General features: G+C 46.3%; 1 protein-coding gene across 2 annotated transcripts in view; it reads right to left on the bottom strand.

The window, feature by feature from the left end:
- Positions 1–4,646, bottom strand: part of LOC121062131 (metalloprotease TIKI1-like) — a 78,930-nt gene extending 74,284 nt beyond the window's left edge. For both annotated transcript variants that reach the window (XM_040541773.1, XM_040541772.1), the window contains exon 1: positions 4,307–4,646. In XM_040541773.1, coding sequence (XP_040397707.1) covers positions 4,307–4,402 — 96 coding nt within the window. In that variant the 5' untranslated portion in view covers positions 4,403–4,646. The remainder of the gene's footprint in view (positions 1–4,306) is intronic.
- Positions 4,647–24,225: the final 19,579 nt, after the last annotated feature.

Below are 24,225 nucleotides of genomic sequence, written 5' to 3'. Positions count from 1 at the left end.
GCACCAAGATTTGATGTAACATTGCACAATGCATAGCACATGTTCTCTGCCATAGCATATATCCTCCATGCCTAAGTTTAGCTGCCTGCTAAGGAGTCCTACATCAAGTTATTTCTGGCTGCTCAGTACGATGGCATAGTGTCTTCCTGTACCTCATCTCCCCAGGGGAACAGGAGTTTACTGTGAACTGGTTAGGGAACTAGCAGAGCCACAAATTGCTTGGAACAAAACCAAAACAAAACAAAAAACAAATGAGAAAGAAAAAGGCATTTCTCCAGCCAGCTCAGTTTCTTGAGATTGACAGCACATGAAGCACTATGAAGTGGCAGTGGAATGAGGGAGAAGGAAAAGGAGCTGCTTAAGATAACACTGTCAAAGGGACACATAGACCTATGGGACCCACCCCCTGCCATGAGATGGCAGCAACCTCACCACGGCTGCACAGTCACCCACTCCGAGAATGGATGGGGGCATGTACAGATAGATAACGCTTCCTCAAAGTGAGAGGACAACAGCATCAGGCATTGCAGAAACCCTGGAAAAATGTGGTGCACATCAAGCGCTTGTTCCCCAGCAGCTGAAGGAGGGTCCAAGAAAGAACAAGAAAGCGTGAAGAATGTGAGAGTAAAGTGACATACTATGGAGTGGTAGCTCAACCCACAGCATGGTAGCTCCTATCCCAACATCTCTCTCAAATCAGGAAGCCAATTGTCCATGGGTGGCCGTGAGAACTCCAGTGACTCCTTGCCTTCCTTCTATCTGTTTCAATAGAGCAGAGGCTATGACTGGGAGGTATTTTCTTTATCTTTCCAGAATGTTTCTCTTTTCAGATTTCAGAAAAGAAAAAAAGCACCAAGACTCAGATTCAGTTCACTGTAATTACTCCCAGTAGCTTGCTTTTCCAGCAGCATTTCTAGGACCACCAGGGAAAGCAACCTGTGGCCTTCAGGTACGCAAATTCTACTGCATTTGTCAGACAGCACAAATCATTTCAGGTAACGCAGCAATAATCCTGCTGGAAGAGTAATGCCAAACAGGGATTTTCTCCTTTATTATGAGAAACTAGTTCAAAGTGGGCCAGATGATGTACTGACCATAAAATAATGGTAAACATCCAGAAAATAATTCTATGAAGAACAGGAGGAACAAAGAATGCATCTAGTGACAGCACCCTGAACATCTAGAAAAGGAGCAACAGAGTGATGAAAATTAATATTAATGAATAGTTGCAAGAGGAAAATGTTGTGGAGATACCAGGAGCGAAAGCTCTGAGGGGAAGGACAGCTGCTGTCCGAAGAGTTAGGAAGTGGATATGAACTCCAGGCACAGGAAACCTGGCCAAGGTCTGCCCACATGACTGAGCAAAGCACATCATTTCTGCTGGCTTCTATCTTCTGTCTCTCATTTATGTTGACTATAATTTTTTCAGCCCAAAGCACATCACACACTGTGCAGATAGGTGCTTTCTTCTGCTTCAGTGTCTTTCAGGACCCTGAACCCTCATACTCTGCTCCACAGCCATGTCTTCCATACATCAGCCCAAGATTGCCCTGTTTCTCAATCCACAATATGCTCTTAATTTTTTTTTCTTGCTACAGAAGCCAGAGCATGTGGCATGCAGTATTTCACCCAGGCAGAGAGCCCTATAGCCCTCCCTATATGGCTTTCTCCTTTCTTATCTGTCCTGGTGTCGTATCTTGTCATGTTCATTTATACCTAACTGAGGCAAAGACCATGTCTTTATTCACCACATAAAGTGCCCCATGCAGCTACAGTAATGCATGCAGAAATGCTAGGCTCATTTTTAACAGTTGTTCTCTTGAGCTTTTGCCCATTTACATTGCCGACACTCTAAAACTCAGCTAAGACTGTAAGCAGAACTCACCCATGGATAAACACTGCGCTGACTACAGCTATTCACAGAACACGAATTCAGTCTCCACTTGCCAGAAATGAAAAATAAAACACAACTTCTTAACTAATACGTTGAGGACTGACAGCAGACATCACTTACTCTACTGAAGTAAATATATGGGGGAGAAGCAGCCATTTAAATTAACTGGCCCCTTATCAGAAGCAACACATCATAAAATATTAACCACCTACAACCACAAGCATTCTGCTGTAAATCTCTGGATTCTGGCTTTAAATTTACCAATACACTCCAACGTTAAGCTAAAAGAAAGCACCACCAGACTGCATTACTTAGTAACTGCAATATAACCCAAAGAATTCCAACATACTTTATTTTAGGTTGTTTTCAAAGTCTTTTTTTTTTTTTTTTCTGTGAAAGAAAGAATGATGGGGCTCATTATTGATTGCAGCTTTAATTATAATATGGAATGATGGTGAAAAGGCCTCTAAAGAATTGTATGCTCACTCTTTAAAATAGCAATTTGTCTCTTTCAGACACTGATGCACATATTTCTTTCACAATAGGAGCTTTAGGTGACTGACAAGAAGAAGAAAGGCATCCCTGTAATCTAGAGAGGTAAGAAAATGCACAGAAGTTCCTATCAAGAATTTGGATAAAAACAAGCAAAAGAAAAGCCTTCCTTGGTAATGCAGGGGCAAAGAGGAACTTTTCTTTTCAGGGGTTGGTATAAACACTTCTAAGGACATGTTTAACACCTCTGCAGATAAGGCAGATGCTGCCATTCCTAGGTGACATGGTTACCACCGCTCTCCTAATGACCCCAGGAAACAGCCTGCCAATACCAGAACTACAGGTGGCCTCGCATTTTAATGACAGAATAACCAGCAGGTAATGAGGTGCCATTAACATATTTCACCTCCAGTTTTGCCAGCAACTGACACAGGTCCCACCACTGGCTCCTAAGGAAAACTCCATGCATTGTCCTACCAAATTAACGAATTAGCCACGTCTGTAACTACAACTTTTTCTGCACAGTTTCTTCCTTTTTTTTCCTGTTCCCTCCAGCTCCTCACGGCAGAGTCACACTAGCCCAAGCTGTTACACTTCATGCCCTGAAGAGGAAGGGGGCACCTGCTCCAGAGGCTTGATCTGTGCCATGACTTTCACAGCTGGCCACCTACGAAACCAGTTGACAGCGTGGTTCCACGCACAAACAAGGTGCCAAGGCATCCTCCCCAAGGCACGGGTCAGGCTCTGCCTAATCCAAGCTCAGGCAGATGCTTCTGGTGAGGCACACGTAGGTTGACAGACACTTGAGTCACTGTGCCCTAACTCTTGGGTCACCAGAGGAGGCATCTCAGCTTTGGTGGCTGCAGGGAGACCAGCATGATCAGATGGAGGCAGCGAGGGAAATGGGATTCATGCAGGAGTGTGAGCAAGTGAGAGACAGAAGAAAGGTCACCGAGCATCCCTTGCCTTCCTTGTAGCTACCAAGCCTTCTCACCGCTCCCTCAGCACCTATCCCGCACTGAGCCCACTGTGGCGCAGCAGCTTTGCGCTCGCTTCTAAGGGCTTCTTGTTCCCTGTGTCAGCTGTGCTGGTGCAGGTCACCCCGCCCAGGGAGGAGAACAAAAGTGGTGAGATACACGTCCCTCACTGCTGGTCAGGCTGCTTCCAGGTCCAAGCAGATGCCACCAGAGAGCACGGATGTTCTGTCAACTTTAACAGATGCATTAAGGCAAAATGAGTCCAGGAAGACTTTTCCTACGTGATTTCATGTGCTGTCAGTTCAGAAACTTCAGTGAGAAGTTATGAATCTATGAAAACTGTTTTTTTTTTTTTTCCCCTCTGTGCCTGATTTTCAGTGGAAATGACACCCTACACGCAGGGCTCACGCTGGCCAGAGCATCACTCCTAACTCGCAGCATAGATCATGCTCTGCTGTGCTTTCTGTCCACCTGGGCTGGTTACAGCAGTCAGGTTCATCAACTGGGAGCACAAACAAAACCCAACACCACTTATAACTGCATTTCTGCTTAAAGGGCACTGTCACTCGCTGGTCTGAACCTGCTCCACCGTGCTCAGGGGAAAGCAGTCACCCAACACAGGCTACCCAGAGAGGGAAGCTGGCAGCAAATCACGCAAAAAAAAAAGTCCTGCTCGGGCTCCTCGCGGCATCTCCCTCTCTCCCACCGGGCCGTCGGGCCTCGGGGCGGCTCCCCACGGGCGGAAAGCGAAGCATGGGGAGCGGATTCAGGTGCAAAGGCAGCGACGCGCCCCTCTCCATCACGCCGCTCCTCAGAGCCCCGCGACGCCCCGATCCCCGGCGGCCCCTCGCCCCCAGCCCCGGCGGCTCCGCGCCCCCCCCGCGCCACCTCCGCGCCACCCCCTGCGGCTCCTCGGGGCCGGTCCGGTCCCCCCCCCGGTTACCTTTCCGCCGAGCGGGCAGGCGCCGCGGCTCTGCCGCGCTCTGGCCAGCAGGAGGAGGGAGCTGTGCAGCAAGCAGACCCAGCCGGGGTGCACCATCCCTGCTCGCTCGGAGTTGGCACAGTTTGGGGGGACAGCTTTCCTTTTTTTTTTTTTTTTCCTGCCCTCTTCGCCTGCTTCCACCCCTATTTATTTTTTTAATTCCCTTTCTGCTTTTTTTTTCTATTTTTTTTTTTTTCTCTTTTTTTTTTTTTTTTTTTTTTTCTTCCTTTTGCCCGGGCGACCCAATCCCGGAGCCCTCGCAGGAGCGGCCCCGTCCCCTGGCCAAACCCTCCAGCCGCTGCCCCCTCCTCTTAAAGGGTCCCGTTCCGGGCGGGGGGGGAGGAAGGGGAGGGCGCGGGGACAGCCGCACCGGGGGCGGGCGGTGGGGCCGCGGTGCTGGGGGGGGGGCTCCCTTACCCCCGCTCCCCGCCGCCCGCATCGCGGCGAGACCCCGCTCCAGCCCCAGACCGGCCCCGGGGGGCTGCGGCGGCTGCGCCCCCCGTCCCGCCCCGGAGCTGCCCGCCGCGCCCCCGGCCCCTGCCCGGCCCCTGCCCTGCCCAGCCTGGCCCCTGCCTCCGGGCCCTGCCCTGCTCCTGCCTGCCCCCTGCCCTGCCCGCCTGCCTGCAGCTCCCCCAAAAGAGAAGACACTACTGGGTGTTGGGGTTCTTCCCCAAAGCCCCCCTTCATTGTCCGTCTGGCTTCAGACTGACCCTGGCATTGCCTCTGACTCGTTTTCTTGTTTCGGGGTGCCTGTGCCATCTTCTGATTCGGGATATCTAGCAAAACCGTGCCCAGTGTGCTTTGCACAAGCGGTGTGGTTGGTCTGTTAGTGATAAAAAATGCACTGAAGGGCACCTCTACCTGTAAAGTTTGCCCACACTGATGCGCATATTGCCATCTCTACTTGTAAAGTTTGCCCGTAAATTCTGAAGAGACTGGTATTTAAAACCCTGGAAAGTCCCTGTTGCTATTAATCCGAGTCTTAAAAATACTGAGTGAATCTGGAATCTGCCAACTTTGTGTGTGCATGTCAGGTGTGAATGATAATAGTGAGCTTTCACACCTCTCAAAATATTTATGGTAGGATCTTCCTGACAATTTTAATATGGCACCTATAATTCACATATAGGAAAATTATTCGCACTTTCAGGGCTTATTGCAAGTAAGTCTGTAAAGTTAGAAAACTGCCCACCAAGGTGTATGGAGGTATCGTATAAAGTACGGTGCTTCTTCCCTCCTGCACCACCCCCAGTTGTTTTAATTAAATGCCATGCACAAAGCAGTGGGCAAACTGCTGACTAATTGTTTCGTGCTATTTGCAGACTCAGGAAGTCATTGTTTCTTTAGCTTTATCCTATTCCTACTTTCAAGCTCATCCTTTTCGATCCCAGAGATCTGAATCTCTGTCCCTAGGGTTAAATTCTGGTTCAGGATCAATGGCAAACTTCCCACCAACTCAAAGAGAGTGAAGATGCCCGTTTTAACTTTTGCTTGACAGCCCAGTTTTGCAGTACAAAGCAAATTCCTCCCAAAGAAGGTAGCAAGAGCCAAAATCCTTCATTGTTTTGCCTTTTATGTGCATTACTGTATTTCTGCCTTTGATGAGGAGAATGATACTGATAATATATTAAATGCATCTTCTTTCATTAGGTCATGCTAACCATTTAGAACAAAAAACATTATCTGGAAAAGAAAATTGCATTTATGCAATATATGGTAGTTGTAATCCACACCTATTTTAATTCTTTTTTTTTTAATTTTTTTTTTGTTTGTTTGGTTGTTGTTGTTGTTTTTGACAGGGAGGGAGAATACTATGTGCCATTTGCCAGCCCTGCAGAAAAATCTGTACCTATCATAGCAAGAACTGAGTTTATGACATCTTTCTTCATCATCTTCTCAGAATATGCCTGATTCGATCAATGGGGGTACAAACAATGAGTTTGCCCAGCAGACAGGTAGCCTTTCCAAACAACTGTAACTCTTAGGAGACAGGTGTAAAACACAGCAACAAAATGTTTCTGCCCTGGAATGCAATAAGCCAGACCCATGTTTGGTTGTATGTATTTCTGGGCATGGAAGCTAGATAGCATTTATTCTTAAAGTGCCCAGATCAAGTTGCAAAGAATAAGAATAAATCTTCCATGGCACAGAGATGTGCTGCCAAGCTGATTAGGTACCTTCTGTCTGGCTATTTTTAGTTTCTTTCAGATCTAAAGTGGAAAATAGTAGCAACACTTTCTGAAACACATGGCTCGCAGGCATACAGACAATGCAGATTAAGATGCTGCTTGGCTGTATTTTCAAATTGGTGGGAAATGCATTCTTTGTGGTGAATTGCTGATGGAAAATAGCAAAAGAGGAAGGACAAAGGGAATATTTCACAGAGACTTTCAAAGTAATTTATACTTTCACTGAAACATTTCAGTAGAAAGCCACATCCTAGACCTATTAACGGAGACCTAAGAGATAAAAACTGCATTTTTATTTAATAAAGATCCATTTGTAGAGTTGCTGGGTTTGTCCTCATCCCTTGCAAAATGATTTCAACAGAAGTTCAACATGTGATTAATGTTAAGGACATGCTTCTGTACTTTGCACGGAAAAGGCAAACTGAAGCATATCCTTCATGCTTTCCTGGATCGGGGCCTTAAGGTCATGGAGAGCTCGCAACCTCAGTTGTCGGTTTGGCAGTACCATCAAGGTAACCAGGGGGCTCTGTGACCACCTCTCTTACAATGGTGTGCTGGTTCAAGCAGCTGCCGTGCACAGGCAATTGCTCATACTGGCATCGCAGCCCTTGGCTGCAGCACACCTGAGGCCAAGTAGTGGACTGGGCTGTACACAAAATTAGCTACTTTTTGTCATTTTGAGGAGACAGCTGATGTTTAATCTAATCAGTTTCCCAAGCCATAGGAGCAGTTACATGGAGATGGCCAACAGGACATCAGAGGCGGGAGACTCCTGGAGTGGGTGTTCCTGCCAGCACATCTTCAGAGGAGTACAGCCCAGAGCTCTCACATCCATCTGTGCATGCAGCACAGCCTGCGTACAGTATGACCACTTCTGAGAGACCTCTAGAGCTTGTGCATGTGTCTTTGCTATCTAATATTAACTGGCAATGTGAAACAAAGCGACCTCGTACAGCCAAACACAGCCGGTCATGAGTGAAATAAGCTAGTACAAAGGAAATTTGCACAGATTTTTTGGGGGGCAGAATATATTCAATTCTGTTAACAGGCAGTTCAGCTGATTCACCCACTATCAAACACTACTTTTCAATTCAATGCACATTTTAAATACCATGGAAGATAACATGAGGATTTCTCACCACTTAAAATTATGAAACAGATATCATAAAGCAGATAAGAAAGAAGGCAAAGGAGCTTTCTTCATTGAGTTGAGAAAAAGTACTCTACTTTATCTGCATTTGAAAGGAAGTTTGCTTAGAAGGATTGATGTGGACTTCAGAGATTCAGAAACACAGAGCCCCAATTATGCCTCAAGATAAAAAGGGTTAGTGAACTTTGTAGTATGTTACTGTATGAAAGTGTTAGGTCAGCTGGAAGGGAAATATGGGGAATATATTACAAAGTGAAGTGGTTACATGTAATTATCAAGCATAGTCAGCCAGAAGCCAAAAATAAAGAGTAAAGAGTGGAATTCTGTTCTCTAAACACACCTTAATAATAGCAATCTCAATTTGAATGGGGAGAGAAAGCTAAACAAAAATAAATCTCCAGGGCACTGAAAGGAGGCAAAGAAAAACTACATGACCAGAACAGGGGGTTCTGAATTGCACTAGGCCCCAGCACTTCAGAAATAAAGCAGAGGATCATTTGAAGCCAGTCTGGAAAGAGTTAAAGGGCAGCTTATAAACCCATTTCTCTCATAAAATGGGGGAATAAAGTGAACTGTTCAGAAGGCAAGAATAAGGTGTTAACAAGATAGCATAAACGGAGTGGATTATTCAGGTATTAATTCATGATTTTAGGAGGAAAAAATACAGATGACTGTCTAAATAAATATTGATGCATTATTTTATGAAATGCAGTAAATAAGGACCCATATCTTATGCAGATAGAAAGTATTATGTATATGGAGCATTTTAAATGGTGACTAGTCCACGTAGTCATAATACTGCAGCTGAGGAAGCAGAAAAGGAGTACAGCTCCATGGTAAAGCTCAAGTGGTCTGAGTGAATTTAACTGATTTTCTCCGACAGAAGGCATGTCCGTCCCATCATGGTCAGTCCATGGCTTAGCCTCTCACCCACTCCTCTGCATTCAGCACGGCTGTATCGTGAAATCACACCCTGGACAGTGAGCGAGGTGCCAAAACTGGCTCTGCAGTGTTGGAGGGGAAACACAGGTTTCCAACGGCTAATTTGGCTCTTCCTCTGAGAACCACAGCACCACCACTAGCCCATGCACAGCCCTCAGCCCTGCTGGCTGAAAAACAGCTGCTTAGGCAATGGAAAGGGGGGATGCAGCAGTCCCTCTTCTCATCCCACTTCCTTCTCAAGCCCTTCTCTGGGCTAGAAGGAAAGATGCAGGAACAATCAGTCCTGGAAACACCAGGTGGATCCTGGTGCTGTGTACATAGGCATCGATCCAGGAAGCAGTTGGGAAGTCTGATCCCCCCAGGAGGGATGCACAATGTGTAAAACCTTCTGTTTACAGAGGTAGATGTCTGATGTCTTCCAGGGAATATCAGGAGAATTAGTCTGTGGTATAACTGAAGAAAATCTGAAATGGGTACAAATGTGTTGAATTCAGCTTATTCACTGAATTAGTGTGATTTCTTCCAGGATGTCTTCGGGAAGGAGGGGGGGAGCGGAGGGGGGGCGGGGGAGGGGGGTTGGGGGGGAAGAAGAGGGAAAAAAAAAAAAAGCTGTAATTAAAGATTTCTGCAAAGAAGGAAGGAGTTTTCTGAGTGAAAACACTTATTTTGTCCTAGTTTTCTAATTGGCTCTGAAAAACGTTAGCAAAGCTGTCAGGTTGAAGACACTGTGTAGGCAATGCTGTAACTTGTTATAAAATGTAATCTTAGCATTGACTAAGGTGGCTTTTTTTTTTTTTTTTTTTTTTTTGTACGAACAGATAAATATGCAGTGAACATCTCCCTGTTGTTACTAAGGCAGAAACAGACTCATGGGATATGATGGAAGTGAAGCTTCAGGATACCAACTTCAGTGAGGCTGGGATTTTTCTTGCAGTGGTGGTGGTCAGCTGTCAGCTCAGGCAATTTGTAGCATCAGGAAATTCCCCTGTATGTGCAAAAACACTCAGACCTGACTTCTGAGAAGTACCTGAACATGTCCTCCTCGTGGCCATTGATTTGCACGGCAGCAAGCTACTGGTGATCCTCCCAGCTTATTTGCTATACACACATGCCCAGAAGATGACTGTCCCTGCCTCAAGACACTTGGAGCTCAGATAATGCAAAGATTTACATAGACGGCTTGCTTCACATACTGCAAAATGTCCCAGGAAAAATAAGGAAACAACATGGTGAAAATGTTTCAAGCAATTTGGGTTTAGCCTTGAGCTCTCTCAGGAGACCACATAGCTGGATATGAGCCTGTCAGTGATTATCCTCTGTGCGACTGTAAAGATACTTCTTTCATGACAGCCCATCAGTGCAGCAGAGCTGAAATTAAGTTTCTATTCCAGCTTTATTTTCATTGGTAATTTTCTTTAAGTCAGTACTTGCTTTACTTTCAGCCAAGTGGGAATTTTCTTTCTCCCCACTAAATATTGAGGAAAATTACTTCAGTTTCTCATCAGAGGGGAAAAATAAAAAAGAAAAAAGAAAGAAAGAAAGAAAGAAAAAGAGCCAATATACACTTTCTACTTGTTCCAGGAAATGGCACAACTGTAGCTTGACATACAGTGCTTGCAACTTTTAATTCTGAATTTATTTGCTGAAATATCACTTCAAGGTGAGGGTGCTAATAGTTGCCCTTCAGACATAGCACCTAGTTTTTTCAGAACAGGTAATCATGAGAAGCTAGAACAGTTTCCAAACCTTATCAGGTAGGGTGATGATTTCTACTGGGTATGCTGTGTAATGTAATGTAAACTGCTAACTAGTCTAGACCCGATTTGCACTCTCTTCACTGAGAGCTCTGTCCAGTACTTCAGTGACCCCTACGTCCTGAGTTAAAGTTGTGTCTGTGTTAAAGTTAAGTCTTTCTAGGGAATGAGTTGCCAGACACACTGAAGTAACAGGAAGATGTACAAGCTCCAGTCAGGAGGGTTCTTGATTGCATGCTTAATTTGAAGGAGATGGGCAGTACCACATCTGAACCACATCTCCTCTTCGAGGCTGAGATCTAGCCAAACAGGTTGTTGTGCAGAAAACAAACCGAAAACACAGCAATCAAAGGAAGCTGGAGCCACCATAGCTCTGTGCGGCTAACACTGAATACATGTAAAACCATTTAGGAGGGAAGTTCATGGGTAGACACTTCTTCCCCAAGGATCTCTCCTCATCATGTGAAGGCAACGGTTCCAAGCCATCTGTACCAAAACATTAGCAAGCAAGCCCATTCTGACCCCTAGGCCCTTCCTCTAAAGCGACTTCACCCCGGTTCTTCACCTTGCAGCAGTGGACAGGACTCCTATTTAGTTACTATTTCAACTATCGGCTATCTGCAACTATATCAAATGAAAACCACCTCTTTTAAACTTCAGAGGCATTTGCTAGGATGAGCCACAGGCTTACACACTTCCTAGTGTGAAAAGCCCAATTTTGACATAGGAAACAGAAGCAGGAGGACCTGTGGGTCTTATGTAACTCTTCTTTCAGCCAGGCAGGAACACATGCCCATATATAAATAATGCAAGAAGTTTTAATAAAAGACTTTCTTGAATTTCCCAGGTGTCCTCATCTCCTCAGTGAGAAGTAGTCAAGCTAGCTGCTGCTCCTGTCATACACAGTCCTTGTTCTCTCCGTGCCACTGAGTGTTGGCTTTTGTCAGTGACAGGAGCCAAACCACAGGCTTATCTCATGTGGTTTCATGAAACAGCACACAAAGGGTCTGAGTCACTTTCCTGATTCAGACTGCACAGGACTGCATCCTAAGTACATACCCATGTGCAAGCCAGATCCGCACAAGATACTGAGGGGGACTTTAAAAGAGCACTCCACATTGACTCCAGTCTCCCTTCTCTGAGCCCAATAGTCATTTGAAGAAAAGGAGACTTGGGATATGTTCTTTGCCCCTGCTCCTCTTCTGATACAGACAGACAGCTTGAGCAGAACATGGCATCGTGATTTCTGTGGGTGCTTTCTAAAGGATAGGATCATACTTTTCCCAGGCTGGTATTTTCACCCCTATGCATCATCATGAGAATCAGGCCATTTCAGCAGACTTCAGACTTCACTGAGTGGCCCAGTATCTTGAAGACATTATGAACCACCTACCCCCGGGTCCTTCTGCTCAGTAGCTGCCAACATCACAGGCCGGTAGCAGGGCAAGGTATAGAGTCTGCACAAAGCATGCAGAGGGGTAGCAAATATTCAGCGCCACAGAAAGCTGGCTCTCACAGCTCTGCACAGAAAGGAAGGAGGGCCATATGCTCAGGTGAAACCAATACAGTGCAGCATGGGAAGCAATCTTGCCATAATTGATTAGCAGGAATAAGAAATATACCAGGTTTTTATTCTGGTCCTATATGACCTATATGGTCCCATTTATAAATGCCAGACTCTTCAGCACAGAGCATGTAGGAAAGTTGCAGATAGCTTTTTAAAACCTGTAAGAGAATGTTTAATTCCTCTGTTCTCTTCCTGATTGTATCTCTTTTCATTGTCAAAACAATATAGAGGCAAAGCAAGAATGATCAGTATCTAGATGTGTCAGGCTGTCTCTGGACAGGTACAGCAATGAGATGGAGTGACATTCATGCAACTGAAGCATCCAGATGGACAGATAATGTTTTAATATCAACAAACAGATATTGTGTTCCAAAGACTGCAAGATTTTGGGAAGAGATGGCTATTGTCTGTATCAAAATTTCATTACCGATTCCACAAAGTTGGTTCTCTTAAAGCCATATGCAGGCTGAAGTAGGAAGCCATCCACAAAAATGAGAATCCAGGCAAGTGCACTGTAGCAGAATTGCAGTTCCTGCTAAGGAAGGGGGAATGAGACCAACATACCTGTATTGCACTTTGGGACCAGGGCATGAAAGTTTTCCTGCAAGTCACAAAACCTGTGGTGCCGGAACACGGCTGTGTTTGCCACCTCTTAACCCCCCTAATTGCTGCACACACTGCAGCCTTGCTGCTTCTCTGCCTTCAGTCTTTGCATTGCCTCTCTGTCTTTGCATCGCCTGCACAACTTCTCTCCTGGACTGAGCTGCCGAGGGAGAAGCTTTCTGTCTGTTTGCACTTAGCATGCCCCCAGGTTACTCTGCTAATAAGGACTTTTTTCTCCCAGCCTCTTGCTCCTTCATCCTGCCTGGCAATTCTGCCAGCATGCCAACTCTGGCCTGGCAGGGCTTGCAAACCCAGCAAAATCACTTCTGGTCCCATGCTGGTCATGCGGGACCCCCTGACGTGACTGCTCACCAGCAGGGTTTAGCTGCAAACTGACTAAGCCATAGTGGACATTGGAGCATAGCTTTGTACTGAAAGGGCTTTCCTTAGTGTGTGTTGCATCCATCATTTTTTCACAAATTAGTCAACATCTCCATCTAAGAAAGTCACTTTCAAAAAGCACCGTCGTTTAAAGGGCAGGCATCTGGTGGGGAATGAGGGTGAGCCCAGTGCCTTAGGATGTAGCAGGAAGATACCACCACTCTGTTTTTGATGGTGTCTCCTAGGTGTCTCAGGATAGCAAAAGGTAACTGTGCCCATGATGAATTCAATCTCTGAGGTGGTGATGTTGGAATCACAAGGGCTACTTCAGTGGTAGTGGTTCCCAGCCTGTGCTAAAAAACAGCCTGCAAGGAAGCTCCCCCAGCTGGCACACCAGGCACAGCTAGTGGCCTGTAGTGGCAGCCACCACAGGGCTCTGTTTCACCACGACTTGTTCTTCCTGTGCTGGCACAGCAAGCTCCCCACTGGGTCTAAAAATGGCTCGCAGGCTGTAACCCTAAACGCAGGGAGGAGATTGCACTTCCACATGAAGCATGCTCCTGGGCCCCCATAAATTACAGAGACACCCTCGATGGAGGTTAGAGGGCTGACTATTTGTGTTTCCTGCAGAGCGTGGGCCAGTGCTGATTCATGACAGTTGCTTAGAAGTTTCCTTCATCTGCATGAGCTTCTGGCAGCACATGGGCCCTCGCTGGTATGAATGGCACCACGAGACCTTTCCTAAGCAAACAGGGATGTTAATCCTTGGCAAAACCCCAGAGGAGGAAACGAGAGGACTTATACCATGCTTCCTGGGATTCTCCCCACAGATCCAGAGGACACAATTATAACTTGTTACTTCCTGCCCTATGTATGGGTCGAGTTCTTCTAGCTTTAATGAGCCCTCCTCTATCCCCAGTCCCTACCCAGGGGCCAGTTTCTTGTTGGGCTCCAGAGGACTTTACGGGCCTGCTCCCTCTGGCCATCTTTGAGGAACTTTGCAATGTAGGAATGGAGAATTAATGTGGATTTACACCTTGTTTTCTAATCATAAAGCAGTGCCTCCACACCTAGGGTAGGCTCAGCTCTCCAGAAGGGCTGACATGTTTTCACCCATCTTTCCTCAGACACCTTTTCTGAATCCTGAAAGAAGGTCTTGTTTGCAGATAGTGAAAAGCTGAAGCAACCTGTTTCATGTGTCACAACAGTCTAGACAGCTTTTGGGATTTGTCACCTTGCTTTAATCACCAGATCACACCCTATGGAAGAAATCGGATAACATCTTTATGGTCTGGGTTTCCAGGAAAGTTAAGGGATGCAGCTTGACACACTAATGTTCAATTTTCCTTGAAAGCCACAGGGGTTCAGGGTCCCCGGTGCACAGAGGGATAAATAGACTGTTAAGTGTAATGTCATGCTGAGATAACCAAGTCAGTTCAAAGGACGGTAGGGCTGCAAGCCTCGACACTGCATCATATTCAGGGATCAGGTTGCATAGCCGTGTCCATACGGCATTGTGCTGAAGGATCTATGCTACTAGTGGACCTGCTTCTGTCATCTGCACTCTGCTTTGGTGGTCAGGGTCACAGAGCCAAGACGACTGAGGGCAAAGTGTCCCCAGGGTAAAGCACTGCAATCAAGAATGCTGATATATCTATAACAGTCACCACTGTCACAAATGATACTATTCATTATTGGAGAAAGCAGAACAGGAGTCTAGGACTAAGACTTGCCTATGGTAGGTGCCTTACAGACCTAATGGAGACAACCTGCCCTCAAAACTGGGCAGCTTGAGAGAGAGGATGGGAGTGTTTCCTTGGAGGTTTATGATTGAATCCAAGACCTGTCTCTGTTTATACAATAAGTAGCTGCTTCTTTAGTAAACTCACTGAAATATCAGCAAGAGACAGAATGTTCTAGTTACAGCCAATAGTCAGGAATATACAGAAACTATCTGTAATAATTTCTTATTATGTTCTAGTAAACAAGCCACCTTACTGAGATAACTAGTTCAAAAGTCTGTGTACTGAATGTGGTGGTTTTACTTGGGTGGGCAGCCGAGCTCCACCACGGCCACTCTCTCCTTCCCCCTCCTCAAAAGGGAAGGGGGAGAAAATACAATGCAAAGGGCTCAAGGGTTGAGATAAGAATTAAGAGATCGCTTAACAATTATCATGATGGGCAAAACAGACTCAGAGTAGGGAGATAGCAAAACTTATTACCTATTACGAACAAGCTAGAGAAGTGAGAAACAAAGGAAAGAAAGCAAAAAGGCCTTCCCCCCATCTGACCTCTTCCACCTCCTCCCCCCAAGCAGCGCAGGAGAACGGGGGAATGGGGGTTGTGGTCAGTCTACAGCACTTCGGCTCCACCACTCCTTCTCGGTCCCTCCCTGCCCCTGCTCCACGCGGGGTCCCTCCCACGGGATGCCGTCCTTCCCGAACTGAGCCTGCGGGGGCTGCCCGCGGGCAGCAGCTCCTCAAGACCTGTTCCCACACGGCTCCGTACCACGGGGTCCATCCATCCCCCAGGAGCAAACTGCTCCAGCACGGGTCCCCCACGGGTGGGCGGCAGCTCCCCCCAGACCCCCTGCTCCTGCTGCGGGGGCTCCTGTCCACAGGCTGCAGCTCCGGCCCGGGGCCTGCTCCTGCGGGGGCTCTCCATGGGCCGCAGCCTCCTCCAGGCCACATCCACCTGCTCCAGCGGGGGCTCCTCCACGGGGGGGCTGCAGCGTGGAGATCTGCTCCGTGTGGGACCCGTGGGCTGCAGGGGGACAGCCTGCTCCACCAGGGGCCTCTCCCTGCACAGGCCGCAGGGGAACTGCTGCTGCCTGCCTGGAGCACCTCCTGCCCTCCTGCTGCACTCACCTGGGGGGCTGCAGGGCTGCTTCTCCCATACTTTCTCAATCCTCGCTCTCCCAGCAGCTGTTGCCTGACATTTTTTTTTCCCTTTCTTAAATGTGCTCTCACAGAAGCACAAACAACATAGCTTATTGGCCTGGCTCTGGCCAGTGGCGGGCCCCTTATCTAACATGGGGCAGCTTCTGGATTCTTCACACAGAAGCCATCCCAATGGCCCCCTGCTACCCAGACCTTGCCACATAAACCCACTACACCCAAGCCTAGGACCGTTTGCCCTAGCTGTTGTCACCAGTTGTGACAGAAGAGGTCACCTCTCCCTGCAAATATTGAACCTGAAATCAACGTTGCTGAATTACTGCCTGATCCAATTTTATATTGAAGTCTTTCCCCCAAACAGACTAGCTTCAGCTTACATTAAGATATCCTTTTAAACTGATTACACAAAGACACAAGGGCAACTCAATTCTTAGAATGCTATTTTCGCTTGGCTTAAATAAAACAGGAATAAATCCAGAAAAGTATATCCATTTAGTCTGACTTGAACACCCTTCAGTTCCTTCATGCAGAAATTCCCACTGCTACATTCAATATTCTCTCTGCATTATGCCTCATTTGTCAGCTAATTAGTTCCTGCCCCTAAAGACACATCACTCTTCTGCCTGTCAAGAAGAAGGGCCAGTGCTATTGCAAAGCTGATGGCAACTGCACTTACTCACCTGTTAGTGGCACATTGCTCACTGGAGTAGTGCAAGGCAGGTGGCTCCTTTCTTGTGTCCAGTTTTACTGAGATTTTTCTTCCGAAAGGAACTGAAGAAAACTGCTGTTTTCAAACTTCTTGAAGGCTGATCTTCTCTGCCTACCGCCTCCTGCTCTGCAATGACTTTTCCAAGACAAGGGTTATGCATTTCTAAATGCCTTGAATGATCCTTCATTCAGCTGAGACACATTGCAGAGCTGCTCTCAACTTGTATGGTCACATTCACTAAAACTGGAGTTCACCACTGAGCAAAGAGTCTTTTAAAGCCCTCATCTCAATTCAGAGAACATACACTCTCATCAAAGTCAGCCCATTTATTTTACCCCCGGAGACTGTCTGAAACCCCCTCCTACAAGAGAAAACTCTTCCCTAATTGAAGCAGTACTTCAAGCCAACCTAGGCAGGCAGAGGATGTACCAGGCTCACTGGAGCTCACATAGCTTTCACTGGAGCAGGTTAACACCCATTTAATTTAGCAAGGACAAGGACAGAGAAGAAGATCTTGTTTCAGGAAGAAATCTTTGGATGACAGGAATCATCTTCTGGCACTGTCTGCTTGTCTGCACTGTGTATAAAGTATCCCAGTGGCTCACATTAGCTCACACAAGAAGATTGACTTTTAGTTGTTAAAAGTTGCAAGACAAACTCTCTCTCTTGTACCATTGTGTCTTCCATTGTCTTCCCAGCATTCCCCCAGTGCCCAGCAAAATCATTAGGTGGTTACTACAGTACCAACAAAATTCCTTCATCTGTAAAAACCATGGCTACACCTCCACAAGCACGAATAACAGAGGTCACCCCCCACAGAAACCATGCTGTAGTGGTCACCTGAGTATTAAGAGGGTCTTTATTCAGCCAAAGTCACCATGCTGCTCATGTGCACATTTACATCTCTTTTAGCCATAAAGGCTCTGCTAAGTCTGGGGCATGGTTATCTTGAAGGCAGTCCGTAGCTACCAAGAGTGAGAACATGGGATCTCATGTAGGGCCTAGCTATGCAACTGGTTATGCACAGGCTAGGCTGGCCATGGCTCAAATTAGATTTGCCATGTCTGCAGACAGGAGAAGACCCCTCTAAAATGGTATTTGTGTCTCATGTAACAGGTGCTCTGAGGCAAAATTCACCTTTGGGTCAGCTTCAGAAACTCCATGTCTTTGGATGCTTTTCACTGTTCTTCTCAGTGTCTGTGTTCTTCTTCAAGAATACCTTGTTAGTGGTGGTGAAGATCCCCAAAACTGTCACAGAACCAAGGCTGGCTTCCACCAGCAGCAAACTGTCTTGGTTGTAACACCGCTCTTCTTCATTTCCTGTGCTGCGTGTTCAAAACAGTGAGTAGGATTTAACCCAGAGAGGCATAGGAAAACTGCCCCATCAGCATACCTAGAGAATGAATCATTCAATATCAGGGCTGTGCTTGGGGCTTAGCTTCCAAAAATTACCCCCAAATGAAGCACAGTAAGAGCCATCTCTGAGGCTGTTGTTATCTTCCATTTTTTATTTCCAGCCAGGCAGTTGCTGGACACATTGTCATTACTTATTCTTTCAATCAGTTAAAGGCATCATTTTAAAATATATTCAGTCCACTGGATTACTGTTTGCTACCAACAGACTGTGCAACCATCTGGAGCACATTTCCCTCACATTGTACAAGAAAAACGTTCTTACTGGCTTTGCGTGCTGTTCGTGTCACAGAATTACTTAGTTCTGAAAGAAAACAGAACAAATCTCTGCTTGTGTTTCAGGTGTAATAGATTGTAACAGGTTGTTACTACTGCTGATTACTTGTGAATATTTCCAGTTGTGTTCCTCTTCTACTTCTAGGTGATATATTGGATCTGAGCTGCTCTTTCTTCTAGCAATCGACAGTTTGTCAGGCACTAGACAAACTGCCTCCAAGCATAAACTGTAGAAGCAAAAGGAAGATATCTCAGAGTGTTTTTGTTTGTTTGTTTGTTTTGTTTTCTGGGAGAAAATGCTGAAACACATTTCCTCTTTATTCCCAAGGAGAGTGTTGTAAAACTACCTCATGCACAAGGTGGCATTGCCTACTGCATTGGCCTGGGAAGCTGTCTTAGATCTAGGTGACTCCAGGTCAGCAGTTTCACCTTTCCAGTGCTTCAGTTTTCCTTGTCTGTTAAATGTGGTTAATGTGCTTCCATGTTTCTAACAGCAAGGAGCTGCAGAAGAGTGAGCATCACTACTAACACAGTATCTTGTCTAAAGCTTTTCATTGCCACATGCCACTATGCTGACAGACTCTGATACCACGACCTGGATGGGGATCATGCTCCACATCACACAGGTCTGAAGCAATGCCCTCACTCACCATTACAGAATCACAGAAAGTTGAGGTTGGAAGGGACATTTGAAAGTCATCTGGTGCAACCCTCCTGCCCAAGCAGGGACACCCAGAACAGGTTGACCAGGACCATGTCCAGGAAGTTTTTGAATACCTCCAAGGAGGGAGATGGCACCACCTCCCTGGGCAACCTGTGCCAGTGCTCAGTCATCCACACAGCACAGAATTGCTTCCTGTGTTCAGAGGGAACCTCCTGTGCTCCAGTGTGTGCCCACTGCCTCTTGTCCTGGCAATGGGCATGGCTAAAAACAGCCTGGCTGCATCCTCTTTGCACCTTACTTTAATGTATTTGTACACTTTGGTGAGAGCCATGCTATTCTCCTCATTTGTGCTTCGCTGATGGTTTTTAAAGCAGGAAGATCTTTCCTCCAAAGGCTACTTCTTCCTTCAGCTAACACGATTGTACTAAACAGATCATGCACATTAACCTGAACCACTGCCTTAGATGGGAAGATTTCCTCTGTTGAAGATATTTGTAAGCTCACACAGGGGATGCCTACAGAAAAGGAGTAGGCATCATTTGCTAAGACAGCCAGCTGCTGGATGACTGCTCTGCTCCTACCAGGAATCAAAGACAGTCTGCAAAGTGCTTACCTAGACATCACAGTCATCCTGAGAAGCTTGAAATACTGTGCTAACAAGCTACCTTTGAGTTGCAGAAAGATCATTAAAGGGGTGATGGTTCTGATTTTAAACTGTGTGGCAGATCCCCTCTCTCAGCTATAATAGCCACAGAGTCCCAGCAGGGTGTTAAAGCAAGCCTTCATCTCCCTCTGTCTCAGAAATACTGGGGCCTTACCAATACTGCCTGTGCAGAAACACTACGTTCCCATTGCTCTCAGAGCAGCACAAGGAACAAGAGCATGACATGACCTCAGCAGAGGATTTGGTTGCTAGTTCTCCAGATATGGCAGATAAGAGCAGCTACAGTCAGAAAGATGCCTGTATAAATCTGTCACCTTCTAACTTACTGCCTGCTGTCCATACCATGCCTGTGTGATCACATCTGCCTGAAGACCTCATGGAAACACATAGATATCAATTCCCACAGTGATACAGAAGCAGCACAGAGATAAGCAAGAGAGACAGATTTTTATTTTGTACTCTCAGGTGCTGTTAGGAGACCTACTAAATTGAAAATGGCTGAATCCTTCTCTAAGGAAGGGCAAAGGTATGCTGACTTTGCCAGTATGTGGTCCAGGCTGACTTTGCAGTATGTGGGAATACTGTGGTTACTATGACAGGTTTATAAAAGTTATGAGCCAGGCCTTACCACCTTGCACATCATATTCAGAAAGAATCTATTTCATCATCATCATCATGAGTGCCTGCACTTTCAGAGGTCGCTAAGCGAGCAGTCAGAAGGACAAGGGTATTACTGATGGAGGCCGCAACAAACGGCATATACCCAGGGAACTGGGCAGTAGGAAGCACAGGGAGCAGGCGTGATCTGCATAAACACAAACAGGGATTAACAAGACAGAAGATATGAATTCATCCTCAAACAACTAATTCCGGTACCAAAACTATGTTTGATTCAATGTGATTTAAATGCCAAAGGAAAAGTTAGAGGAGAAACCCCAAACTTTAAAAATCTGTAGTACAGAAACACACCAAAAAAACTCTCCAGTGTTCCTACTAAATCCCACATCAGTGTCTGGAAGATTTTGTAACATATTTAATTTATGCTCCTAGTGATGGTAATGCAGATGCAGTTATTTTTGCTAGGAACAGCTGTGTTCCTGCCTTTCTGAAATGTGGGCTTGCACTCTCCTATCCGTATTCAGCACCACAACTGTACCATGTAAGAAAAACAATTGCAAAAACGTGAATGGAGGAATAAAAATATAGAGCCAAAAAGAAGGAGGAATGAGGGGGAACAGCTCTGACTCTGCTATGTAGTTTTTCTTCTCCTGCTGGTCGGTCACCCAGCCCAATCAGATGCAAGTCAATCAACTGCCATCTGATGTGTTTTGCAGATGGATCAGCAGCGATGCGTATCTGATGCACAGATGTTTCAGCTTGGAGTTTTTAGCTATCCAGCAATCAGACAGAATCCTGACGCTGATCATTCACAGATGTTGCAAAAAGAAAGAACTCGCTCCATCCTCTGCAAACAAATTTATTCCTCTTACTCTTGGTCAGCTGCAGCAGCATTCTCCTGTGGAAAGCAACGTGGAGCTCAGTGAGGATGGCTGGGTTTTGCAGTTGGATGCATTGTGGAAGTTGCTCCTTTGAAATGAAAATCCCTGAAGCCATTTCTGAAGCATGGGAAGCTTTGTTTTAGCGTTTCAAAAGGCACCTTTGACTACTGCCAGCACTGAAGGCTGTATTTGAAATCAAAGTCACAGCTGCTAAACTGGTTTCTTCATGCAGCAGGGAGAATCAGCCAGCCCACTGGAGAGCACGTCCAAGGGGCTGTGGGCTCAAGAGGCAGCAGCACTCAGGGCTGCAGCTGGGGCGACACACACCACCAGCCAGGCAGTAGTATTGCAAGCACTAAACTCGCTTGTTTAGCATTGATATCTGCACCATCAGTTCTGATTCATGGAAAATCACAGGATGGGCCCAAAATAACAGATAGAAGAATAGAGGTGTAATTCATTTTATTTGTTTTTGGGTATGAAGGCTGGATGAGTCTAGTTTTCACATTGTTCTTCATGATCACAGTTGTCAAAACTATTTGCCTGTTGGAGGGAACGGCAATCCCCACTAGCAGCAGGGACAGTGATGGTTTCAGATGCCTCAAGCAGTGTATTTCCTACACTGTTTCCATTCCCTGACTGTGTGAAGCTTATGAAGTTCAACAAAGCCAAGTGCAATGCCCTGTATCTGGGCCAGGGCAATCCCAAACACAAATAGAGGCTGGGCAGAGAATGGATTGAGAGCAGCCCTTAGGAGAAGGACCTGGGAGTGGTGGTTGATGAGAAGCTCTACATGAGCCAGCACTGTGCGCTTGCAGCCCAGAAAGCCAGCTGTATCCTGGCTGCATCAAAAGCGGTGTGGCCAGCAGGGCTGGGGAGGTGATTGTCCCCCTCTGCTCTGCTCTCGTGAGACCCCACCTGGAGCACTGCGTTCTGCTCTGGGACCCCCAGCACAAGAAGGACATGGACGTATTAGGACAAGTCCAGAGGAGGGCCATGAGGATGATCAGAGGACTGGAGCACCTCTCATATGAAGACAGGCTGAGGGAGTTGGGGTTGTTCAGCCTGGAGAAGAGAAGTCTCTGGGCAGACCTTACAGCGGCCTCCCAGTACCTAAAGGGGGCCTACGGGAAAGCTGGGGAGGGACTCTTTGTCAGGGGGTGTAGTGACAGGACAAGGGGTAATGGCTTTAAACTAAAACAATGTAGGTTTAGATTAGATATAAGAAATTCTTTACACTGAGGGTGGTGAGGCACTGGCACAGGTTGCCCAGAGAAGCTGTGGATGCCCCATCCCTGGAGGTGTTCAAGGCCAGACTGGATGGGCCTTGTGCAACCTGGTCTGGTGGGAGGTGTCCCTGCCCATGGCAGGGGGTTGGAACTGGGTGATCTTTGAGATCCCTTCCAACCCAAACCATTCTATGATCCTATGACTGGCAGACTGTTGGCCTCCCTGACATGTCACACTCAGCAAACTCAGAAAACAACAAATTCAACTCTTGCCCTTCCCTGCTTTCAAGGGTCAAAACCAGGCAACATTGGACCCCACTGAAGCAGTCAAAGTGGCATTGAGGGAAATGATTCATCTTGTGTTTCTCCTTCAAACATGCAGTATGTCCATCTCAGACAGCTACCTCCCAAAGCCAAACCTGCCTTTCCTGACACAACCAGGTGCAGCCAAAGGCCACCATCAGTTCATGGAAGTGAAGCTGATCTTCAGCCCTCACACCTTGATTCACATTACCACGTAGATATTAAACATTTTCAAAGAACTGTTGGGTAATCTCCTTTTGACAGTGTATGGAGAGACCAAGTCATTGTCTTTTCTTACTCAGTAGCATTTGATTGCTTGCTTACCATCAGACCTGGCCAGTTCACTGCAGAGATGTCCCACAGGAACTGCTGAAGTGTCAATAGTCCTTAACTGTGGAACATATCCGGTGAGGGTGATGAGCAGCCACATCTCCACCACTTCAAATTTTACATGGAGTCCTGAAGTGCTCAGTGCTTCTTCTTGTCTTTTTTGACATTTCATCTTACCCACAGTGGTCATACGCAGATGATAAGCAGTTCTGTGGCTGTATCACTTAGGCAATAGTCTCACATTGTTCAGTGCTTGGGACAGGAGCAGTGGATGTCGAAACAACAGTCATGGGTACAGGAAAGCACTGGGAAAGTCTCCCCAAAGCACAGGCTTCAGAACCAGTACTGCACATTTAAGGACTACTGTTTAAGTAAATACCACACATTTTTGGAGCAGGCAGATGAGGTATAACTGATGCAATGGTTTACCTCTTTTACAGAAATTTCCCCTTTCTTCTGTTGTTACTTCTAGAGCTGCACAATTAAGGCCCTTAAAAAAAAAAAAAAAAAAAAAAAAAAAAAAAAAGCAGAGTGTGACATACATACACAGACTTTTGGATGAAAATGTATCATTTAATAAAGAAGACACAAAAAATACTTAAGGGAGTGCAGGTACATGAGATCAGAGTGAAATAGAAAGGGATTTAGAATAGGAGGGGATGTCTTAGGCCTCTGATTCCACACCTTCCTATGATCTCAGAGCAGGAGATGAAAACACCCAGTGCATATACATGCTGTGTGGTACTCTCAGATTGACAAACCTCAAGACAATCAATCCCTACAGAAGCATACCCACCAGGGTACAAGGTCCTCCCAGCCTCTGCAAAAATCACTTCATAGGGTTTGGTGGCAGGAGTTTTGCCTCCACAGTAAGAGTGAAAACAGATCTATTTCCAAACTGTTGGACCTCGTAGCACACAGACCTGATGGCATGAATCAGGATGCAACCATGGAGCTGTCATCCCAGAAAGGAAACAGGTTCTTGATGGGCACTCTTTAATTCACAGACCTAAAAAGTACAGAAAATCCTCTTGCTTTACCTTGTTTTGGCCTTTTCTCTCCATATTCCTTAGATACACAGAGTAGCCAACAGGTGTTTTCATGTGCTGAAAAGCTGGACAAAGGTGCTGAGGCAGTCAGGAACGTGATGCTGTGGTACTGCAGTCTCACTGACCACTTCCTCAGGACTCCTGCAGTAGGTTCAGACCTGTACAACCAACCTAGGCTGCTACACCCCACACGGGGAGGGCGAGAGAACAAAGGCAAGAAGCTGTTCGGTCCTGTTTGAGGTACAGACTGTGCACGAGGAA

This window comes from Cygnus olor, chromosome Z (genome assembly GCF_009769625.2).
Source record: "Cygnus olor isolate bCygOlo1 chromosome Z, bCygOlo1.pri.v2, whole genome shotgun sequence".
NCBI classification, from domain to species: domain Eukaryota; kingdom Metazoa; phylum Chordata; class Aves; order Anseriformes; family Anatidae; genus Cygnus; species Cygnus olor.
The sequence above is the reverse complement of the archived record's forward strand: the minus strand, read 5'-3'. Positions and strand labels throughout refer to the sequence as shown.